The sequence below is a fragment of the Brassica napus genome, chromosome C9, assembly GCF_020379485.1.
Source record: "Brassica napus cultivar Da-Ae chromosome C9, Da-Ae, whole genome shotgun sequence".
Classification (NCBI taxonomy): Eukaryota; Viridiplantae; Streptophyta; class Magnoliopsida; order Brassicales; family Brassicaceae; genus Brassica; species Brassica napus.
In genome coordinates, this window is record NC_063452.1 from 507,863 (window position 1) to 532,698 (window position 24,836).

Genomic DNA, 24,836 nt, shown 5'->3' on the forward strand with positions numbered 1-24,836 from the left:
TAACCACTACAAAATCGCTATTTTCTAGAAAAACAGAGACAACTGTGCATTAAACCTCTTGGACCTTCATCATATGTTAGTGAAGAATGCAACTATGCATTAAAACAAAATTTTCATATTTTTAATTATTTTTCAAAATCTATGTGTCCCTACGAAAATATTGATTTTTTCGGTAAATGCTCTATATACTGAAACCTATGATCTTTATTGTTATTTTAAAATTTCTAAACACATTCTACATTTTTATTAATGTATATTAAACTCTCTTTCATGGTACATGGACATCGTTTTAAATTTTTGTCAATTAATTTAGTAAATCTTCGTAATACTCCCTAAATTGGTAGATTAACCACTATAAAATCGCTATTTTCTAGAAAAACGGAGACAAATATGCATTAAATCTCTTTGACCTTCATCATATGTTAGTAAACGATGCAACTATGCATTAAAATAGAATTTTTGAATTTTTGTCAAAATCTATGTGTTAACCCCTACGAAAATATTGAATTTTTCGTTAAATGTTATATATACGGAAGCCTATGATCATTAGTGTTGTTTTAAAATTTCTAAACACATTCTACATTTGTATTAATGTATATTAAACTCTCTTTCATGGTACATGGACGTCGTTTTAATTTTTTGTCAATTAATTTAGTTAAACTTCATAGTACTCCCTAAATTGGTGGAATAATCGATATTTTCTAGAGAAACGGGGACAACAAAGGTTCCAAACCTCTTTGACCTTCATCATATGTTAGTGAAGGATGAAACTATGCACTAAAACAGATTTTTCATATTTTTGAATTTTTCTCAAAATCTATATGTTAACCCCTACGAAAATATTGAGTTTTTTGGTAAATGTTATATATACTGAAGCCTATGATCTTCAGTGTTGTTTTAAAATTTATAAACACATTCTATATTTGTATTAATGTATATTAAACTCTCTTTCAAGGTACATGAACATCGTTTTAATTTTTTGTCAATTAATTTAGTAAATCTTTGTAATACTCCCTAAATTGGTTGACTAACCTCTATAAAATCGCTACTTTCTAGAAAAACAGAGACAAATATGCATTAAACGTCTTTGACCTTCATCATATGTTAGTGAAAGATGTAACTATGCATTAAAACAGAATTTTCATGTTTTTGATTATTTCTCAAAATCTATGTGTCCCTACGAAAATATTGAATTTTCGGTAAAAGCTCTATATACTGAAGCCTATGATCTTTAGTGTTGTTTTAAATTTTCTAAACACATTATACATTTGTATTAATGTATATTAAACTCTACATCAAGGTATATGGACATCGTTTTAATTTTTTGTCAATTACTTTAGTTAATCTTCGTAGTACTCCCTAAATTGGTGGACTAATCGATATTTTCTAGAGAAACGGAGACAACAAAGGTTCCAAACCTCTTTGACCTTCATCATATGTTAGTGAAGGATGAAACTATGCATTAAAACATAATTTTCATATTTTTGAATTTTTCTCAAATTCTATGTGTTAACCTTTACAAAAATATTGAGTTTTATGATAAATGTTATATATATTGAAGCCTATGATCTTTAGTGTTGTTTTAAATTTCTAAACACATTATAAATTTGTATTAATGTATATTAAACTCTCTTTTATGGTACATGGACATCGTTTTAATTTTTTGTCAATTAATTTAGTTAATCTTCATAGTACTCCCTAAATTGATGGACTAATCGATATTTTCTAGAGAAACGAAGACAACAAAGGTTCCAAACCTCTTTGACCTTTATCATATGTTAGTGAAGAATGAAACTATACATTAAAACAGAATTTTCATATTTTTGTTTTTTCCTCGAAATCTATGTGTACCCTACGAAAATATTGAGTTTTTTTGGTAAATGTTATATATACTGAAGCCTATGATCTTTAGTGTTGTTTTAAAATTTCTAAACACATTCTAAATTTGTATTAATGTATATTAAACTCTCTTTCATGGTACATGGACATTGTTTTAATTTTATGTCAATTAATTTAGTAAATCTTCTTAATACTCCCTAAACTGGTGGATTAACCACTATAAAATCGCTATTTTCTAGAAAAACGGAGACAAATATGTAGTAAACCTCTTTGACCTTCATCATATGTTAGTGAAAGATGCAGCTATGCATTAAAATATAATTTTTGAATTTTTGAATTTTTCTAAAAATCTATGTGTTAACCCCTACGAAAATATTGATTTTTTGGTAAATGTTATATATACTTAAGACTATGATCTTTAGTGTTGTTTTAAAATTTCTAAACACATTATACATTTTAACTAATGTATATTAAACCCTCTTTCATGGTACATGGACATCGTTTTAATTTTTTGTCAAATAATTTAGTAAAACTTCATAATACTCCCTAAATTGGTGGACTAACCACTACAAAATCGCTATTTTCTAGAAAAACAGAGACAACTGTGCATTAAACCTCTTGGACCTTCATCATATGTTAGTGAAGAATGCAACTATGCATTAAAACAAAATTTTCATATATTTTAATTTTTTTCAAAATCTATGTGTTAACCCCTACGAAAATATTGATTTTTTCGGTAAATGCTCTATATACTGAAACCTATGATCTTTATTGTTATTTTAAAATTTCTAAACACATTCTACATTTTTATTAATGTATATTAAACTCTCTTTCATGGTACATGGACATCGTTTTAAATTTTTGTCAATTAATTTAGTAAATCTTCGTAATACTCCCTAAATTGGTAGATTAACCACTATAAAATCGCTATTTTCTAGAAAAACGGAGACAAATATGCATTAAATCTCTTTGACCTTCATCATATGTTAGTAAACGATGCAACTATGCATTAAAATAGAATTTTTGAATTTTTGTCAAAATCTATGTGTTAACCCCTACGAAAATATTGAATTTTTCGTTAAATGTTATATATACGGAAGCCTATGATCATTAGTGTTGTTTTAAAATTTCTAAACACATTCTACATTTGTATTAATGTATATTAAACTCTCTTTCATGGTATATGGACGTTGTTTTAATTTTTTGTCAATTAATTTAGTTAAACTTCATAGTACTCCCTAAATTGGTGGACTAATCGATATTTTCTAGAGAATCGGGGACAACAAAGGTTCCAAACCTCTTTGACCTTCATCATATGTTAGTGAAGGATGAAACTATGCACTAAAACATAATTTTCATATTTTTGAATTTTTCTCAAAATCTATATGTTAACCCGTACGAAAATATTGAGTTTTTTGGTAAATGTTATATATACTGAAGCCTATGATCTTTAGTGTTGTTTTAAAATTTCTAAACACATTCTATATTTGTATTAATGTATATTAAACTCTCTTTTAAGGTACATGGACATCGTTTTAATTTTTTGTCAATTAATTAAGTAAATCTTTGTAATACTCCCTAAATTGGTTGACTAACCACTATAAAATCGCTACTTTCTAGAAAAACAGAGACAAATATACATTAAACGTCTTTGACCTTCATCATATGTTAGTGAAGGATGCAACTATACATTAAAACATAATTTTCATCTTTTTTAATTTTTCTCAAAATCTATGTGTTAGCCCCTACAAAAATATTGAGTTTTTTTGTAAATGTTATATATACTGAAGCCTATGATCTTTATTGTTGTTTTAAAATTTCTAAACACATTCTAAGTTTTTATTAATGTATATTAATCTCTTTCATGGTACATGTACATCGTTTTAATTTTTTATCAATTAATTTAGTAAATCTTCATAATACTCCCTAAATTGGTGGATTAATCACTATAAAATCGCTATTTTCTTGAAAATCGGAGACAAATATACATTAAATCTCTTTGACCTTCATCATATGTTAGTGAACGATGCAACTATGCATTAAAATAGAATTTTTCAATTTTTAAATTTTTCTCAAAATCTATGTGTTATATATACTGAAGCCTATGATCTTTATTGTTGTTTTAAAATTTATAAACACATTCTACATTTTTATTAATGTATATTAAACTCTCTTTCATGGTACAAGGACATCGTTTTATTTTTTTGTCAATTAATTTAGTAAATCTTCATAATACTCCCTAAATTAATGGATTAACCACTATAAAATCGCTATTTTCTACAAAAAAGGAGACAAATATGCATTAAATCTCTTTGACCTTCATCATATGTTAGTGAACGATGCAACTATGCATTAAAATAGAATTTTTGAATTTTTGAATTTTTCTCAAAATCTATGTGTTAACTCCTACGAAAATATTGAATTTTTCGTTAAATGTTATATATACGGAAGCCTATGATCATTAGTGTTGTTTTAAAATTTCTAAACACATTCTACATTTGTATTAATGTATATTAAACTCTCTTTCATGGTACATGGACGTCGTTTTAATTTTTTGTCAATTAATTTAGTTAAACTTCATAGTACTCCCTAAATTGGTGGAATAATCGATATTTTCTAGAGAAACGGGGACAACAAAGGTTCCAAACCTCTTTGACCTTCATCATATGTTAGTGAAGGATGAAACTATGCACTAAAACAGAATTTTCATATTTTTGAATTTTTCTCAAAATCTATATGTTAACCCCTACGAAAATATTGAGTTTTTTGGTAAATGTTATATATACTGAAACCTATGATCTTTAGTGTTGTTTTAAAATTTATAAACACATTCTACATTTGTATTAATGTATATTAAACTCTCTTTCATGGTACATGGACATCGTTTTAATTTTTTGTCAATTAATTTAGTAAATATTTGTAATACTCCCTAAATTGGTGGACTAACCACAATAAAATCGCTACTTTCTAGAAAAACAGAGACAAATATGCATTAAACGTCTTTGACCTTCATCAAATGTTAGTGAAAGATCCAACTATGCATTAAAACAGAATTTTTGAATTTTTGAATTTTTGAATTTCTCTCAAAAAATATTGAATTTTTTGGTATATGTTCTATATACTGAAGCCTATGATCTTTAGTGTTGTTTTAAAATTTCTAAACACATTCTACATTTGTATTAATGTATATTAAACTCTCTTTCAAGGTACATGGACATCGTTTTAATTTTTTGTCAATTAATTTAGTTAAACTTCATAGTACTCCCTAAATTGGTGGACTAATCGATATTTTCTAGAGAAACGGAGACAAGAAAGGTTCCAAACCTCGTTGACCTTCATCATATGTTAGTGAAGGATGCAACTATGCATTAAAACAGAATTTTCATATTTTTGAATTTTTCTCAAAATCTATGTGTCCCTACGAAAATATTGAATTTTCGGTAAATTCTCTATATACTGAAGCCTATGATCTTTAGTGTTGTTTTAAAATTTCTAAACACATTATATATTTGTATTAATGTATATTAAACTCTCTTCCATGGTACATGGATATCGTTTTAATTTTTTGTCAATTAATTTAGTTAATCTTCATAGTACTCCCTAAATTGGTGGACCAATCGATATTTTCTAGAGAAACGGAGACAAAAAAGGTTCCAAACCTCTTTGACCTTCATCATATGTTAGTGAAGGATCAAAATATGAATTAAAACATATTTTTCATATTTTTGAATTTTTCTCAAAGTCAATGTGTTAACCCCTACGAAAATATTGAGTTTTTTGGTAAATGTTATATATACTGAAGCCTATGATCTTTAGTGTTGTTTTAAAATTTCTAAACACATTCTACATTTGTATTAATGTATATTAAACTCTCTTTTATGGTACATGGAATTCGGTTGAATTTTTTGTCAATTAATTTAGTAAATTTTCATAATACTCCCTAAATTGGTGAATTAACCACTATAAAATCGCTATTTTCTAGAAAAACGGAGACAAATACGCAGTAAACCTCTTTGACCTTCATCATATGTTAGTGAAAGATGCAAATATGTATTAAAATAGAATTTTTGAATTTTTGAATTTTTCTCAAAATCTATGTGTTAACCCCTACGAAAATATTGAATTTTTCGGTAAATGTTATATATACTTAAGGCTATGATCTTTAGTGTTGTTTTAAAATTTCTAAACACATTATACATTTTAATTAATATATATTAAACCCTCTTTCATGGTATATGGACATCGTTTTAATTTTTTTTGTCAAATAATTTAGTAAAACTTAATAATACTCCCTAAATTGGTGGACTAACCACTATAAAATCGCTATTTTCTACAAAAACAGAGACAACTGTGCATTAAACCTCTTTGACCTTCATCATATGTTAGTGAAGTATGCAACTATGCATTAAAACAAAATTTTCATATTTTTTAATTTTTTTCAAAATCTATGTGTCCCTACGAAAATATTGATTTTTTCGGTAAATGCTCTATATACTGAATCCTATGATCTTTAGTGTTGTTTTAAAATTTCTAAGCACATTGTACATTTGTATTAATGTATATTAAACTCTCTTTCATGGTAAATGGACATCGTTTTTATTTTTTGTAAATTAATTTAGTAAAACTTCATAATACTCCCTAAATTGGTGGACTAACGACTATAAAATCGCTATTTTCTTGAAAAACGGAGACAACTGTGCATTAAACCTCTTTGACCTTCATCATATGTTAGTGAAGGATGCAACTATGCATTAAAACATAATTTTCATATTTTTTAATTTTTCTCAAAATCTATGTGTTAACCCTACGAAAATATTGAGTTTTTTGGTAAATGTTATATATACTGAAGCCTATGATCTTTATTGTTGTTTTAAAATTTCTAAACACATTCTACATTTTTATTAATGTATATTAAACTCTCTTTCATGGTACATGGACATCGTTTTATTTTTTTGTCAATTAATTTAGTAAATCTTCATAATACTCCCTAAATTGGTGGATTAACCACTATAAAATCGCTATTTTCTAGAAAAACGGAGACAAATGTGCATTAAATCTCTTTGAGCTTCATCATATGTTAGTGAACGATGCAACTATGCATTAAAATATAATTTTTGAATTTTTGAATTTTTCTCAAAATCTATGTGTTAACCCCTACGAAAATATTGAATTTTTCGTTAAATGTTATATATACGGAAGCCTATGATCATTAGTGTTGTTTTAAAATTTCTAAATACATTATAAATTTTTATTAATGTATATTAAACTCTCTTTCATGGTAGATGGACATCGTTTTAATTTTATGTCAATTAATTTAGTAAAACTTCATAATACTCCCTAAATTGGTGGACTAACGACTATAATATCGCTATTTTCTAGAAAAACTGAGACAACTGTGCATTAAACCTCTTTGACCTTCATCATATGTTAGTGAAGGATGCCAACTATGCATTAAAACAAAATTTTCATATTTTTGAATTTTTTTCAAAATCTATGTGTTAACCACTACGAAAATATTGATTTTTTCGGTAAATGCTCTATATACTGAAGCCTATGATCTTTAGTGTTGTTTTAAAATTTATAAACACATTCTACATTTGTATTAAAGTATATTAAACTCTCTTTCATGGTACATGGGCTTCGTTTTAATTTTTTGTCAATTAATTTAGTAAAACTTCATAATACTCCCTAAATTGGTGGACTAACCACTATAAAATCGCTATTTTATAGAGAAACGGAGACAACAAAAGTTCCAAACTTCTTTGACCTTCATCATATGTTAGTGAAGGATGCAACTACGCATTAAAACAGTATTTTCATATTTTTGACTTTTTCTCAAAATCTATGTGTTAACCTAACCCTCTACGAAAATATTAATTTTTTTCGGTAAATGCTCTATATACTGAAGCCTATGATCTTTAGTGTTGTTTTAAAATTTGTAAACACATTTTACATTTTTAATAATGTATATTAAACTCTTTTTTATGGTATATGGACATCTTTTTGTCAATTAATTTAGTAAAACTTCATAATACTCCCTAAATTGATGGAATAACCACTATAAAATTGGTATTTTCTAGAGAAACGGAGACAACAAAAGTTTCAAACCTCTTTGACCTTCATCATATGTTAGTGAAGGATGCAACTATGCATTAAAATTGTATTTTCATATTTTTGAATTTTTCTCAACATCTATGTGTTATTGAATTTTTCGGTAAATGCTATGTATACTGAGCCATGATCTTTAGTGTTGTTTTAAAATTTCTAAAATGTAACTTAATTATAAATGGTTCGGATTTGGTTCGGGTTTAAAACCGAAAAACAAAAAATGGAAATCCCGAGTTAAATCTGTAAAAACCAAAAAAAAATATTTGGGTAATTCGGGTTTTAAAAATAATTTTTGATTTGTAAATTATATTTTTATATAGTTATTTTAAAACTAAAATAATGTAATATTTTTATTATTTTTATGATATTCGGGCATTTGGTTCTCGGTTCGTTTTGGTTTGGGCTTTTTCTAGTTTAGGAAAATAGGAACCGTTCGGCTTTTTGTAAATTTCAGTCAAGATTCGTTTTTTTGGGTTCTGGTTCCAGGAAATATGTCCTGGACTAACCAAAACTTCTGCATGCAGTCCCAGGGACCAGGGATGGAAAAGAAAGGTGAGGAGTAACGTTCACCATATACCATAGGTCAACTTAAACCAGACAATCAGAGCCAAGGGAAAAGAAGTCATGAGGTGATTGAGGTCAACCAGTGCTCAACATAACATCATCGGTTGCGAATCTCTGTCCATATACTCGATCTCTTTTTCTGATTAGTTCAACAATTTTGGAGCTTAGTATTATGAAAATTGTTGGTTTATGCAGCGCATGGATATTCAGTTCAACTTTTAATTTTTCCTTGCAGACGTATATATATGAGAATAATTGTTGCATGTGGTTTCGAGTTTGAGATAAGGTCGATTGTACGTAGGAATTATATATGTGATGTATAAATGCTCAACAATCTCGAATCTCTATATAGCGTTAACTCCACGATGAATTAATGTTTTTGTTCGATTCGAACAAATGTTGGGGGCCAAAACGGAGACATCAGACTAATGCTCGGCTCTTGTTCGGTAATGTGTGTGTATATATATAGCTATTTGATTTTGCATTCTCAAATGCATATAACGCCTCTCCACAGAAAGAAAAACAAATTTAAGTTCATATCATTTTGCAGCTTGTTAACATGTCACGACCAATACCCATTGAAAGTAAAAACAACATAATTTTCAGTATATATATCTGTTATTGTCATGATCAGTTGCAGGTTTCAATCTTTTCTTTTCCCCTTTTCACAGTGATGGTGCAAGAGTTCAAGAAGAATCACACAAATTCTCACTTGTTCAAGATAGACAATTTCTCTCTACTCACAAAGTATGAGATTGATTGTATCGAATCTTCTGTTTTTGATCTCTGTGGTCGCAAATGGTATAGAGCTTTATTTTTGACAAGTTTTAACATACAAACGCTCATTTTTATTTATTTTTTTCCTGGTCAAACTAACGATCATTTTTCTTATTCATGTTTGTATGAAAACAGGAAAATCCTTGTGAATTATGACGAGGATGAAGAACATGTCTCCATTTTCTTAGAGAATCAAGATCCACTAGATGTTGAGCTCGAGTATCAGGTCTATGTCGTAAGTCAGTTAAAGGCTGTATGGTACCCCAAAGTCAATGGTCTCTTTCTCATCTCTCTCCATCTCTTTTTTATATATAAGGTTTGATGTAACATGTGTTATATGCGTGCATGCAGTAAAATGGGACTTTAGTGCATCATCAAAACCAATAGCAAAAGGGATTACAAATTTGATGTCACTGGATGATCTTAAGAGCAAAGGGTTCCTTATTGAAGATTGTTGTATGTTTGGTGCCAGTCTTCCTGATCAGAAAACTGAGAGACCTGGAACAGTTGAATGTTTTAGCTTAATTGAGAAGCCTCTCAATAACAAAGTCACTTGGATGATGACCAAGTTCTCCTCTTTCGACCCTGAAAAGGCTCATCAGTCCAATGAGTTCATCGTTGGAAACCGCAAATGGTGATGCTCAATTCATAAAACATTTTTTAATTATAGTTATAAATTGCATCACATTTTTATAAATAATTTCATGTATATATATGCTGCGTGTGATGAGTGTTTGAGTAGGAGAATTGAAGTTCATCCAAGAGGATATGAGGAAGTAAAAGGAGAATCATTCTCTGTGTATCTAGTGGGAGAAAGGTATATCAACAATGCACCAAAGACAAAAACTTTTGCCAAGTCTAAGCTACGAGTATTGGATCAAGTTAATCGGAATCATGTTGAGGCAACCGGTATGGTTAAGAGAAATCTTTTGAAGTTATAAGCTAACTTTTAAAACATTTCTAACATACATTTCTTTTGGTAGATTCGTATTGGGTTGATGAAGAATATGATGACACTAATGGTTTTATGGAGTTCATGCCACTGTCGAAACTTTGTGAACCTTATTTGGTGAAGGATAAGCTTTACGTGGGAGTTGAGTTTGAAGTCATTTCTGTGGCTAAATATGTTTAAGCTATAATAAAATAAAATAAAGTAATGTAATAAATCAAATGCTGGAGAATATGGTTATGCAGCTACACAGACTGAGGATCTGGAGGTGTATAGTAGACAAACTCATATATCTCTTTTTCTCTTTTTTTTTAATCTTATGAATAAAAAGGAAGAAACAATCTGCTTGCTTTGTATATTTGCTTCCAAGTTTATAAATATAAATAATTCACTTTATGTCACAAAGTTCACTTGAAAATAGCAATAGTCAATTTTTTTTTGTTGCTGTTGTTGTGTGTTTATTAGTATTCAAACTCAAATTAGCAAAAATAACTTTGGTTTTTGTTATTTGTCTTGAGGCTAAAACTGAAAAAATGTCATGAACCAAACAAATACACACTAAGATCAGGAATTGTTATCAACTATATACAATGATGATCGTTGTTTAGGATCAAAGAGATAAAAGCATGATAAAAATAAAAATCATTGTCAAGGATCAGCTTAAAGGAAAAAAATATCTTGTATTTGTTGGACTTGGAGAAATCTAATCCAAAATTAATTTGATTCAATAGTTTATGGGGGTGAGAATAACTCGATGACATGCATGCATGCTGAAGGAACTTCTTTAAAAGCCGTCATACTTAACATGAGACAAGAAGAAACACACCCTACACTACTCACAAACAAGTCTTAACACTCATAATCATCGGCAAACCCTCTTGAACACTGCGTCTCGAGCAGAGACCACCGTCTCCCGCAAACAACGCGTTTCGTTGGAGACAATATCAAACCTTTCTGAAATTTCAATCACTGATCGCTTCAGTAACTCCGCCATCAACATATTAGGAGCTAGCTTTTTTTGAACCTCTGCGTAAAGCTTCTCCGCACCAGATTCAACAGCCTGAATATCTTTTATACCCGTGAATTTATCTGAAGACAACGTGTTCTTGATCTCCCGGTTGATCATGTTCTGAAGTTCCATGAATGCTTGTTCCCATGGAAGCTCCTCCATCTCCTTTGGAATGGTTAGATACAATATATTCTTGGAAGAACCAGAGAACGCTGCAGCAAACACGCTGAATATGTATAAGGTCTTGACCATTACACCATATAGAGCTCGCATGAAGACTTTTACTTTTGCAGATTGTTTCTTCTTGTAGAGACGATGATAACGATTCATGGATTCAACAAGACTACTCAAAACCTCACCGCAGTTTTCGATACTAGGGTTCTTGGAAGCCATGAGCTGCCTCCAACAGTTGAACTGCGATAGAGAAAACTCCTCAGCATTACTAAAAACAAGCTTGAGTAACAAGTTTACGTGGTTGATACGGTCCAGCTCTAAGATGAAGGCGTCGCAGAGTTGAAGCAGCTTCGAGCTAATGTCGGAGTACGCATACATCAAACTTTCTTCCGTGTGGGATACAAGAAGGTTTAGATCGGTCACCAGTGTCTTGATACTCTGGTGTGTCTCACAAAGAAAGCGCATTGCTTGAATCATCCAAGAAACAGTGAGAAAAGCATTCTTATCATCATCCTTTAGTATAAGTTTTGTAATCGATAGCCTCAAACTTGTCTCGAAGTTATTCAGTAGAGAGAGAAGAGGTGGGGATATGCATGCATTGTTCTTCTTTGGAAACTGAGCCTTCAATGGGTTTACACAGCTAAAGAAACACCTCATATTAACTGAAAATGGAGAGACAAGAGTTTAGAAGCAAAATAACTAATGATAGGGAAGGGAGATGAAACTAATTACAATTTAGCAAACCCTCTTGCTTGCAGAGAAAGTATATATATGTGTCGTGTGTTGGAGGTGGGTTCTTCCCAAAATCCGGTTCAGGATCTGGTGGTGCCCATCATCATAAAATTTATGAAGATTTATCCATTTGCATTGGTCAAGGTCTTGGTCAATAGTTTTGATAGTCATTTAGAAGATAATTTATTTCCGTTTTATAACAATTAATTGTATTATCTCTAGATTTTTGGAGGTTCCTAATCCATGCCAACTCAACTATTTTATTTCACATGAAATACATAACCCAAAAAAATATCTGATAAACAAAACGTCGCCTCTTAATTAATAAAAGAACAAGGACAAATGAATAAAACTCACTAATTAGCCCCATTACGACAAACTTGAAACATATATAAAAGAAATAATCTCTTTACTCTCTTTTTGGTAATTTTTTGAATAATTTTTATATATGGTTCCAATTTTATAAATAATACACTTTATGTCATCTAAGTTACACTTGCAAATATAGCAATAGTCAATTTTCTTGTTGCGTGGTTCTTATTATTCAAACTCAAATTAGAAAAAATAGCTTTGGTGTTTATTATTTGTTTTGAGGCTAAAACTGAAAAAAATGTCATGTATCAACCAAATACAAACTAGGATCATGAAATGGTTCTCACAATTCACAACTATATAATGTTGGTCTTTGTTTTGGATCAAAGAGATAAAAGCATGAAAGAGATAAAAAAAAAATCCATGTCAAGCATCAGATTAAAGTTAAAATACTTTTATTTGTTGGACCTGTAAATCTGATTCATTACTTGTGTGTTATATTGGAGATAATATCCCACGGAAATATGAAAAGTAATTGAGTAATATATAAGGGACTTGAGTCACTCCGCTAATTATCAATTAGTTTTAAGTTGGAAGCCCAAGAAACTTATCATGTTATTCTTGCTTATCAAGAATCTAATCCAAAATTGATCTGATCAATAGTTTATGCTGGGAATAACTTGAGACATTTTACCAAAAAAAAAAAATTGAGACATGCTGCATGCATGCATTTTGTTTCATTTTTATTGTTATCATTACACACTGAACATGAGACAATAAACACACCCTACACTACTCACAAACAAGTCTTAACATGATCATCTGCATTCAGCAACGTTACTCTCAGCTAGCTCATATTCGTATTTGGTTCTGAGCCTCTCGAACAATGCGTCTCGAGCGGAGTTCACGGTATCGAACAAGCAACTCGTTTCCTTGGAGACATGATCAAACCTTTCTGAAAGTACCATCACTGATTGCTTCAGTGGCTCCACCATCAACGAATTAGGAACTGAGCCTTCTTGAACCGCCGCGTAAACCATCTCCACACCAGATTCAACAGCCTTAACATCTTTTATAACCATGAATCTGTTCGATAAGAACGTGTTCATGATCACGTTCTGCAGTTCCATGAATGCTTTTTCCCATGGAACCTCCTCCTCGTCCTCCTTCATCTCCTTTCGAATGTTTATATACAAAATATTCTCGGAAGAACCAGAAAACGCTGCAGCAAACACGCTGAATATGTATAAAGTCTTGGCCTTAACACCATATAGAGCTCGCATGAGAACTTTTTCTTCTTCGTATTGTTTCTTCTTCTTCTTATTCACCTTCTTCTTGAGACCACGAAGATCATGATCATCATTCATGGATTCAACAAGACTACTCAAAACCTCACCGCAGTTTTCGATTCTAGGGTTCTTGGAAGCCATGTGCTGCCTCCAACAGTCGATATGCCATAAAGAAACCTCATCAGGATCACTAAAAGCAGACTTGAGTAACATGTTTCCGTGGTTAAGCCGGGCCATCTCCGAGGTGAAGGCGTTGCAAAATTCAAGCAGCTTCGAACTGATGTCAGCGTACATACTTTCTTCCATGTCGGATACAGGAAGGTCTACATCGGTGGTCATGAGTGTCGAGATAGCCTGGTGTGTCTCACAAAGAGAGTGCATTGCTTGAATCATCCAAGAAACAGTGATATAACCATTCTTATCATCATCCTTTGGTACAAGTTCTGCAATCGATACCCTCAAACTTGTCTCGAAGTTGTTCAATAGAGAGACAAGATGTGAGGACATGCATGCATTGTTCTTCTTTGGAAGCAGAGCCTTGAATGGGTTTCCACAGCTAAAGAACATTCTCTGCGTATTTAATTACGCTGAAAAAAAGAGACAAGAGTTCAGAAGCAAAAGAAATAATGAAAGGGAAGAGAGATACAATTTAGCAAACCCGTGTGTTGGAGGTGGGATTTATACCCTTCTCAAAATTCCGTCCACGATCTGGTCTAAAAAAAGCTAATCAAAGGTCCATCATCATTAAAAAAATTATGAAGATCTAATCCATTTGCATTGGTCAAACATTTAGTCAAGGTCTTGATCAAAATCATGGTCACTAATTCTAAATATTCATAATTTGGTTATTTATTTCCACTTAATAACATTTAAATTATATTGTTTCCACTAGAAATCTATCTATCTATACTATTATTTGCGAAATGATTTTTTTGTAATTAAATGATCGCAAAAATTAGACCGGTTAGTTACCCTTATAAATAATTAAACTAGATTTAGACTCCCGCTTGGAAAGCACAGATTTATTTTTGGACTTAAATAATTTTTTTTAAAATGAATGCTATATTTCCTCTTTTTCAATTTAATTGTCGTTTTAGAGTAAAATTTTCGTTTCAAAATAAGTATCGAATTAGAATTTTAATGCAAAATTTATTAACAAAATATTTATGTTTATTTTTTTATTGGTTGAAATATGTTTAGATGTATAGGTAATTATTTTTTTATTTTGAAAATATTCAAAATCATATGTTTTATTAATCTCTGTGCATAAACCTAGACAATTATAATGAAACGGAGGGAGTATAAGATAGTATATAAGTCTGGGAATACTTATTCGGAGTCGAGGAACCAAACCATACCAAACTGAAAAAAATGAAAGAAAAATTGTACTGAATTTCATAAATAACCGAGCAGATCATATATCTATGGAACAAAAAATTGAAATTGAACTGAGAACCGAATGAGTATCTGAAGTTTTAAAATACAAATTATTTACCTACAAATATATTATATTTAATTTCTAAATAACCATATATTTTAAAAATACTATTTATAAACAGAATTACCAAAAAAAATATCAGAATAATATTTATTCAAAATATAAGCAATGTTTTCATATCCGATCTGGACCCGCGGTCGAACCAGTAAATCCGGTGGCCGTATATAATTCGGATATGCTTATGTTCTTTATGTAGCATTTATTAGATGTTCTACCAACTGATATATTTTCACAAAATTCAGATTTATGAAAATTTATTAATTAAAAATATGATAAAACCCAAAAAAAATTCATTAACCCGTGAACCGACACCGGTTGGCCCGGTCAAAACCCAGAAAAAGCTTAATCTGTTCTTATAAATTGATTTAACTTCTCATATATTTTATAATAGTACATAAAACTAAATAAACTATTTGATTTGTCATATAAGGTAAATGCATTGTATTTATGTTATGCCTTTAATTTATAGGATTTTTAGTGATTATCTAAAGTTACATTTATGGATTTTGAAACTAAAATTAGTTACGATTTGGTTTTTCATAAAAAATATAACAATGTTATCACAGATTTGAACAAAATATGTTATACCATAAAATAGATATGAGAATACAAAATTTATTATCGTGATCATGGTTCTTTTACAAAGTTATTAAACTTTAATACTTTTACACATGATACAGATACACATGAGTTTTTATTATATGGTATATAGCAGTATATATGGATTTATGTTTTCGATATTATAATATGACATTGTGTGTAAATGGGGTAAGATAGAAGTGTTAAGATATATTTAGTTTTGAAATTAAGTAAACCGAACCAAGCACAAATCATATTTCAATTAATTTGCTTTGATATTATATATTGGATCCATTAAGATTAGGTGTATTAAAAGGAAAAAAATCAAAAGATAAATAAAATCATTTATTATGATATAGTTAGAGAAATATAAGGAAAGACCACAAAAAGATTAGTCTAATGAAATGGTGCGACAACTTTGCATAAGTAGATTTTTTTTAGAATAATTCCCTTTTAATAGTATAGATTTGTTTGTATAGCTATGACAACTCAACAAAAATATTCACAAATTATTAGTTTAATTGAACAGATTAGAACAAATAAATAGAATCATTCACAAATTTCATTCTATTTTTCATTATAAAATAAAAATTAGATTAAAAAATAGAATAACTCTATAATAGAATTGTATTTTACTTTAATGGTACTTTATTTTATACTAAAAAATAGAGTGATGAACAAAAAATAAATGGATTACTCTATATAAAATCTACCTATTTTTACTATATTATAGAATGAAACATTGAGTATTATTGAAGCATTTTTAATATAAACTCTATTTTTAGAGTGGAAAATAAAGTGGAGCTGGAGATGTTCTATTAGAGTAAAAAAATAGTTTACTCTATAAATAGAGTAATTCATTTGTTTTTTTGTTCACCACTCTATTTTTCACTCTAAAAAAATATTACTAAAGTAAAAATCAACTCTATTATAGAGTTACTAATCTGAAGAAATAAATAGAATGAATCATTGAAGATGGTCTAATTCCAGTGTTGTTACAATTTAATTTCATTCCCAATTGCTAGTTAATCTAATCAAAGTAAATTAACGATTTTTAGGGATTTTGTGGTGGTTGACCTATATTAGACTGTTGGGATTAATAGTAAGATTATCACACGAAATGGAGCACTATCCACTATCGGTGTTATTAGTGGTTTAGCTTCAGAAAGCCTATTTACCGGGTGGAGCACTATTCTATATGTTATGACTCCAATAGAGAATACGCCAATGCCTAAACTACGAGAAAAAAAATGAATGTTCTGGACTTGAAATCAGTAACATGAAAATCCATGTCAAGCATCAGATTAATGGAAAATACCTTGCATTTGTTGGATCTGGAGAAATCTAATTCATTGATTGTGTGTTATTCTTGCTTGTCAAGAATCTAATCCAAAATCGATTTGATTCAACAGTTTATGATGAGAATAACTTGAGACGTGCATGCATGCACGTATGTATTTTGTTTCATTTTTTATTGTTATCATTACAGACTGAACATGAGACGAGAAGAAACACATCCTACACAACTCAAAAACAAGTCTTAATTAACACTCATAAACATCGGCAACGTCACTCTTAATATTTTATGTCAGCAGTCTCTCACTCAATGCGTCTCGAGCAAGAATCACCGTGTCCCACAAGCATCGCGTTGCCTTGTAGATAAGATCATACCTTTCTGAAAGTTCTTTCACTGATTGCTTCAATGGCTCCATCACCATCAATAAATTAGGACACCCTTCTTGGACCGCTGCGTAAAGCTTCTCCACACCAGATTCAACAGCCTCGAGATCTCTTATAACCCCGAATCTCTCTGATAAGGGCGTGTTTCGGGTCTTCGGCTTGACCATGTTCTGCAGTTCCACGAAAGCTTGTCCCCAACGAGCCTCCTCCTCCATCTCCTTTGGAATGGTTAAATGCAAGAGATTCTTGGAAGAACGAGTAAACGCTGCAGCAAACACGCTGAATATGTATAAAGTATTGACCATTACACCATATAAAGCTCGCAGGAGAACTTTTTCTTTTTCATATTGTTTCTCCTTCTTCGTCATCTTCTTGTAGAGACTATGATAATGATGATTCAGGGATTCAGCAAGACTACTCAAAACCTTACGGCAGTTTTCGATGCCCGGGTTCTTGGAAGCCATGTGCTGCCTCCAACGGTCGAGATGCGATGAATGAAACTCCTCAGGATTACTAAAAGCAATGTTGAGAAACATGTTTCCGTGGTTAAGCCGGTACAGCTCTGAGGTGAAGGCGTCGCAGAGTTCAAGCAGCTTCGAACTGATGTCAACGTACATCTGAACCAAACTTTCTTCCATGTCGGATACAGGAAGGTCTGCATCGGTGGTCATGAGTGTCGTGAAACCCAATTGCGTCTCACAAAGAGAGTGCATTCCGTCAATCATCCAAGAATAAGTGAGAAAATCATCATCATCATCATCCTTTGGTACAAGTTCTGCGATCGATGCCGTCAAACTTATTTCGAATTTGTTCGCTAGAAAGAGAAGATGTGGGGATATGCATGCATTGTTCTTCTTTGGAAACAGAGCCTTCAATGGGTTTCCACAGCTAAAGAACATTCTCTGCGTATTTACGCTGAAAAAAAAGAGAGACAAGAGTTCAGAAGCAAAATAAATAATGAAAGGGAAGGGAGATAAAACTAATTACAATTTTGTAAACTCTTTTGCTTAAAGAGAAAGTATAAATAGGAGGAAGGAGATGGGGGTGTGTCCTTACAGAGTTAGTGCTACTAGCCTGTAATTATAATATAATGCCCAGGAAACACAACACTTCAAACGCCTTCTTATAGGAGGAATCAAACAAACGTGTTGTGCGCTGGTGGAGGTGGGTTTTATCTCTTCTAAAATCTGGTCCAGGCCCGGTCGAGAAAAGCGAAGTAAAGGCCTATCATCACCAAAATTTATGAAGATCTAATCCATTTGCACTAGTCAAAGTATCGGTCAAAGTCTTGATCAAGGTCTTGGTCTGATCAAGGTTTTGGTCAAAGTCTTGAATGGGTTATTAATGTGGTAGTTTATTTCTATTTAATAATAATAAATTGCATTGTATAATTAATAAAAGGAGAGATAGGTCTAGGCATTTTAACCTGGACCCGAAATCCCTGATTGGAACCGATCCAAAAATATCCGATCCGGATCCAGACCGAAAGTTTTCAAGTACCTTTTGGGTCTAAATTTTTTTTACCCGAATAGATCCGGAACCGAAAGGAACCGACCCGAATAGACCCGGACCCGAATAGACCCGGACCCGAAAAGAACCGACCCGAATAGATTCGACCCGTTAAGAACCGATTTGTACCCGACCTAAAAACATGTATATCTAAAACTATGATGTTTTTGTGTTCTATTTTATATATATTATTTTATGATTTAGTTGAAATATATTTTGTTAACAATATTTATTATAATTTTGTAATATTTTTTAAGTAATATGAAGCTTTAAAATGTAAAATTTAGAGTTTAAAAATGTTTTATTTTAATTACTAATAGTTTTATTTGAGTTATTTTGTAAAATTTTAGATATATATGACAAATATCAACTAAATTTGATGAAATTGAGTATCTCATGTCTTTTTCAAATCCTAAATATCTGAACCCGACCCGGACCCGATATGGACCCGAAAAATTATGGGTATTTTATAGGTATTTTAATTATAGACCCAAAACGACCCGGACCCGAGAAGAACCGATCTGAACCGAAAATTTCTAAGTACCTATTGGATCTAAATATTTAGGACCCGAAAGGAACCGGTCCGAACCCGACCCGAAGACCCGAACGCCCAGGCCTAAGGAGAGATGAGTCAAGAAGATAATTTATTTGTGGAAGCATCATATCTTAGTGGTTAAAGCCGGTCCGAACCCGACCCGAAGACCCGAACGTCCAGGCCTAAGGAGAGATGAGTCAAGAAGATAATTTATTTTTGGAAGCATCATATCTTAGTGGTTAAAGTTTAAAGGTTTCTACACCTATGTATGGGGTTCGAATACCAAGTTATGCAATTTCTTGAAGATTGCACATTATAGGACGTCCGGGTTTCAATTCCCAGCAAAAGCGATTTATTGGACAATTATGCAAACTACGGAAAAAGACTTACAAGGGATCTTCAACATAGTGCAAGTAAATCCAGTTAGGCGAGGATCTTCATAGGATGGCTCAGATGATGCAGTTAGACGTAGATCCTCATAAGGCAAATAGTATTATCAGTTGTTGAATCGTGTATGTAATATTTCTCATAATTGTAATAGCATAATAAACCAGCGTTAAAAAAATATAATTTATTCTATAACATTAAAAAGAGAAGAAAAAAAAAGAGAAGAAAATTTCATGAAAAATTATTCCAAAAATTATTTCCACGTTGTATTTTTTTTTGTAACACATGCTTTCATTCATACTTAAATTCCAATGTCTAATAAGGTCGATACAAAAGGTTCATTCAACAAGGCTTGCTTAGCCAAGGCATCTGCCTCCTTGTTGTTTCCACGTTGAATCCAAGAGAAATAAATACACTCGAAAGCAAGAGAGAGGCTGAGGATATCAGCAACCACACCATACACCTCAGGGTATGAGGAGCTAGAATTGATCGCTTTAATAAGCTGTAGCGAGTCAGACTTGAAATGCACTCGGCGGATTCCCGTATCGATGCATGTTGCCAGTGCTTCCCTTAGTGCTAACGCTTCTGCCACCAGAGCAGAGTTGACGAAGAAGCAATGCGCCATGTGCGAGCGGCTCTTGTCTCCGGTGTCGATGATCCACGTTGTATCTTAAATGATATTTTTGAGAAGACATCTACACTTACATTGTCCATTTTAGCATAAGTTTTTCACACTCATTATCAAAAGAAAGTCATCCACTCGCTCTTATATCATTTTATATTTTTTTTATTATTTGCTCTTTCACACTGGAGATATAGCATTTCAGAAACTTATTTAGCTTCCTAGCGGCTTTACTTAGCTCCTTAACCGTAGTTGTCTAGCTATCTAGCTTTCTAGTTGTTTTACTGCCTAGCTGACTAGCTACTTAGTTGCCTAGTTACATAGATGATTTAACGATCTAAAGACTCGAGAATTTGGAGACTTGAACATCTAACGACTTGGACACGTAGCGACATCGTGAACTAGAGACCTGACAGCCTGGCGAGTGGAGACAAAGCGATTTGACGAGCTGGAGACATGTCGATTTCACATAAGCATAGCCAATGCTAATCAAGTTTGATAAAAGATAGTATTGGATAGTGTATTACTTGAGCAACTGTGGCCTCTTACGAAAGGATGAGAAGATAAAATCTTGTTCACCAGTTTGTTACTTACGTGTTGAAACAGATAAGGAATGTGCTTATGGCAATTTTGGATTTAAACGGGCGAAAGCGACCATGACATATTGGTCTCTATATGTGTGAAGATAACTCCTATCAATCTTATGTTGAAAATAACAGTTACATTGGTCCACACCTCATATTATCATTTATCAACCCATAATTATCAGGAGTTAAGATTATCTTTTTCTGTAGCAAAATAATTAAATCTAGCTTTTGTTAAGTTCTTGAGCTTTCAATCATATTGTTCAGTTTTCGCAAAATTAAACAGAAATTCTTATTCATTTTGTTCTGTGCGTCCAGCTTTATGTATTTGCTTTGGCAATGTTTGAATATACAGTGAAAATTCTTAATTATACGCCTACTAAAAATAAATAAATAATATTTTTGTCACACAACAATTAAAAATGGATGAAACCAAAAACAAAAGGAAAAAAAAAACTGAAAAAATTAGTGGCCGGAACATCTTTTATCTACGGTCTCTTGAACTGTCACTTGCGCTGGTCTCAGGCTGCTGAAACCGCAGTCTGTATCTGGTTATGATCGCGGCTTTCGTTCTCCCTCACGGCACGTCGTTCCTGCTACGAAAAATATTCAGTGAGTAGTCATCACTTGAAAAAAGTTCATTGTGATTCTAGTATACACTTACGTCGCGATAGAACAAGTCTTCAGCTTCAAGCATGTGTATAATATGACCCATCTTAGGCCTCTTATTAGCATCAGGATCCACACAACGCAATGCAACTAGCAACAACCGTTTAAGAGCCTTTGAAGATGGCGGTTCAACTATTTTTGGGTCGATTACTTCCTCTGACCTTCTGTTTCCAACCATAGTTTTCAGCCACTCTACCAAATTCACCTATAACCAAAACAAGACGATATCAAGAACACAGTTTTTAACAAGCCTTAACGATAGATGAAACCATATGTTTTTGTTTTGTTTTGTTTTGTTTTGTGTTACCTCTCCTTGAGGTCGACTATAATCAACCGGGTTTCTTCCAGTGATCAACTCCATAATCAATATCCCGAAACTATAGATATCACTTTTCTCGGTTAGCATTCCGGTGCAAGCATATTCTGGCGCAACATAACTAAATAAAAAAACAAATCAAGAACATTTTAAATGTTTGTCCAAAAAAATTAAGATTATAAACACACCTAAAAGAAGAACTTACCCGAAAGTTCCCATTACACGAGTTGTCACGTAACTGCTCTCTGAAAACAAGAGCTTAGCGAGTCCAAAATCAGATACCTTAGCATTCCATTGACGATCAAGCAAGATATTACTTGATTTTATATCCCTATGGACCACTTTCGGCTCAAGACCCTCGTGTAGATACGCCAATCTGCATGGATTATAACAACAAATAAGTTTACGTATAGATTCACTAAGGCAAGCTATCAATCGCTGGCCGGCTATACATACCCTTTTGCCATGCCGAGTATTATATTGGTACGAATATCCCAAGTTAGAGGACTCTTGTCACCAACATCACCATGTATCCACTGCTCTAAGTTGCCATTATCCACATAGTCATACACTAACATCCTAGTTTCAAACAAAAAACATTAGTTACGAGTCTTATGACAAACAACATGTACAGATTGAAGTACATATCAAAGCATCAAGGTTTCGTTTTTTTACCTGTATGCACCTTCAACGCAGTAACCTAAAAGCCTAACTAGATTCTTATGCCGTACACGCCCAATAGCTTCTACTTCGACTCTAAACTCCTTCTCCGCTTGACCCCTTCAACATATGGGACCCATTATCAGACCAAACACAAAACACGAAACTACTTCTGGTTTTGTCAGAAAAATAAAAATAGAAACTTTATTTTTCGAAGTACCTGTTGTTAAGCAGATTCTTGACAGCGACTTTAGTTCCATCGTTTAGAACCCCACGATACACAATCCCATAACCTCCTTCTCCGATTACATTCTCTTCACACAACCCATTCGTCGCGGCCTCAAGCTCCCTCAGAGTATACCACCTCCCCCATCCGAGATGCGACACCTCCGGTCCAACGCAACCGCTCCCCGAGTACGACGCCGTTTCGCTAACGCTGACCGTTCCTCTGCTCTCGCCGCTCGAGACTCGATCCGAGAACACAACGCGGTGCTCCGCCTTCCCGATATCCACTTGGATCTCCGGCTGCGTCGGATGGTAATGGTGGTCCTGCTGCGGCGGAGGACGGACGATCTCCTGAATCTCTTTGGAAACCGGCGGCGTCGCCACGGCGGCGGAAGCGAAATCGGCGTGGCGCGGCTTGCGGTTGCGGCGGCGGGAGGTGAGGCAGAGGGAGAGGAAGAAGAGGGCGATGACTATGAGAGATCCTAGTAAGATTCCGATGACGACCCAGAGCTTGAGACCGAAGATCGACGTTGGTTTCGATAGCTCGGCGTTGATGTGATCAGGATTCAAAACAGAGATCGTCATTTTGTTTGTTCGTTATTAGATTTGATTCATAACCCAATCACGAACATGTGTTTTTGATTCTTTCGCGTCTCTCGCCGGAAAAAGAATTAATCTTTTTTTTTTGTTTCTGGGGGAATCAATGGATACAAATCAGTTAATCACAGTTGCATGTGGCTTTAGAGAGAGAGAGTGTTTGTGTTTGTGTTTGAATGAGCTGTCTGATCTCATCTATGTCCGCGTATCTATTCTATCTGCTTGAGGGGTGACGGCGACAAGGCGTCTTAAATGACGAAGTTACCCTCTTCAGAAAGGCCAAATGAAGTGGGACCGACGCACTTTCAAGGGGTTTTCTGCGTAATAACAACTAACGACGGGGGGTGACGGAGATATGACGGTTATCGTACTCTTTTATATGTGTGTGTTTTATTTATTTCACTCTACAACTACAAAGTACAAATATCACTAAATCAAATTTAAGAATTAATCAGAATGATGTATTGAATTAACTAATGTCATTTGATCATAGTTGAAAAAAAAAGAAAACAATTTTTGAATCTGACTGAGTACATACTACATAACCCTACTATTCAATTTTAGTTTTACTTTTGACCCAAAAAATTCCCTCTTAATATTGATGGAGTTCTTAAAATATATAAAGAAAGTTGATAAATAACATCTGACTATCTCAAAATTTGAGAATTTCTCTGATGAAAGTGCCCTTCATACAATGCTATTTAAGGGTATTAATACCAAACACTAGTTTCCCGAGAAAAGGAATCACCTTTAGGCATTAGTATATCAAAGCGACTACTAGAGAGTGCATTTATAACATTCGTTTGTTAATGTATTAATTCGAATTGGATTTTTCCTATTAAAGGCCACATATCTTTTTAGCTTACGATATTGTACTATACAGATTTCTTGGTTAATTTGTGTGCTTACATCTAGATAAGTATGAGTGATGGTAGGCAATGGCCAGATCAGCATTCCATTTGACAGAAAAAACAGACTTTTTTCTTATATAAAAATAAAATAAGTTCTTATAATAATTACTAATTTGGTGGATCGAGAATGTGGTAACTTTAGTCAATTTAATATTGACCCTGGGAATTATATATGTCTCGATGTACTTTTTGAAATTCTCTGTTCGTATCAAGACGAAGAGACACAACTATATGCTAAATTCTAATTTATTGGTCTGGTTGGAATCTTATCAAATTGTTTAATCATAAAAATAAGAATTTGTAGTTAAAAT

General features: G+C 32.5%; 5 protein-coding genes across 6 annotated transcripts; 1 reads left to right on the forward strand and 4 right to left on the reverse strand.

The window, feature by feature from the left end:
• The first annotated feature begins 8,998 nt into the window (after positions 1–8,998).
• Positions 8,999–10,633, forward strand: LOC106365660. Its single transcript, XM_013805113.3, has 6 exons — positions 8,999–9,095; positions 9,183–9,312; positions 9,424–9,563; positions 9,640–9,922; positions 10,031–10,197; positions 10,272–10,633. The coding sequence occupies exons 1-6, from the start codon at positions 9,071–9,073 to the stop codon at positions 10,418–10,420; spliced, it is 894 nt and encodes a 297-aa protein (XP_013660567.2). The 5' UTR covers positions 8,999–9,070; the 3' UTR covers positions 10,421–10,633.
• A 279-nt stretch (positions 10,634–10,912) lies between these two features.
• On the reverse strand, positions 10,913–12,105 carry LOC106365460 (protein BPS1, chloroplastic-like). Its single transcript, XM_013804886.2, has one exon. It carries the CDS (start codon positions 12,075–12,077, stop codon positions 11,100–11,102), a length of 978 nt encoding a protein of 325 aa, XP_013660340.2. The 5' UTR covers positions 12,078–12,105; the 3' UTR covers positions 10,913–11,099.
• Positions 12,106–13,111: 1,006 nt separating this feature from the next.
• LOC106365456 (protein BPS1, chloroplastic-like) lies at positions 13,112–15,621 on the reverse strand. Its single transcript, XM_013804882.3, has one exon. It carries the CDS (start codon positions 14,318–14,320, stop codon positions 13,283–13,285), a length of 1,038 nt encoding a protein of 345 aa, XP_013660336.2. The 5' UTR covers positions 14,321–15,621; the 3' UTR covers positions 13,112–13,282.
• Positions 15,622–17,413: 1,792 nt separating this feature from the next.
• Positions 17,414–18,676, reverse strand: LOC106363927 (protein BPS1, chloroplastic-like). The gene has a single exon (XM_013803585.3). It carries the CDS (start codon positions 18,407–18,409, stop codon positions 17,414–17,416), a length of 996 nt encoding a protein of 331 aa, XP_013659039.2. The 5' UTR covers positions 18,410–18,676.
• Positions 18,677–21,497: 2,821 nt separating this feature from the next.
• On the reverse strand, positions 21,498–23,807 carry LOC106365658 (probable serine/threonine-protein kinase At1g01540). 2 transcript variants are annotated; one of them, XM_013805112.3, is made up of 7 exons: positions 23,013–23,807; positions 22,808–22,912; positions 22,589–22,711; positions 22,338–22,508; positions 22,124–22,253; positions 21,812–22,021; positions 21,498–21,740 (listed from the first exon to the last, which is right to left on the reverse strand). In XM_013805112.3, exons 1-7 carry the CDS (start codon positions 23,600–23,602, stop codon positions 21,669–21,671), a joined length of 1,401 nt encoding a protein of 466 aa, XP_013660566.2. In that variant the 5' UTR covers positions 23,603–23,807; the 3' UTR covers positions 21,498–21,668. The 2 variants fall into 2 exon arrangements, with proteins under 2 accessions (XP_013660566.2, XP_013660565.2); XM_013805111.3 differs by having other exon boundaries at positions 21,498–21,743.
• Positions 23,808–24,836: the final 1,029 nt, after the last annotated feature.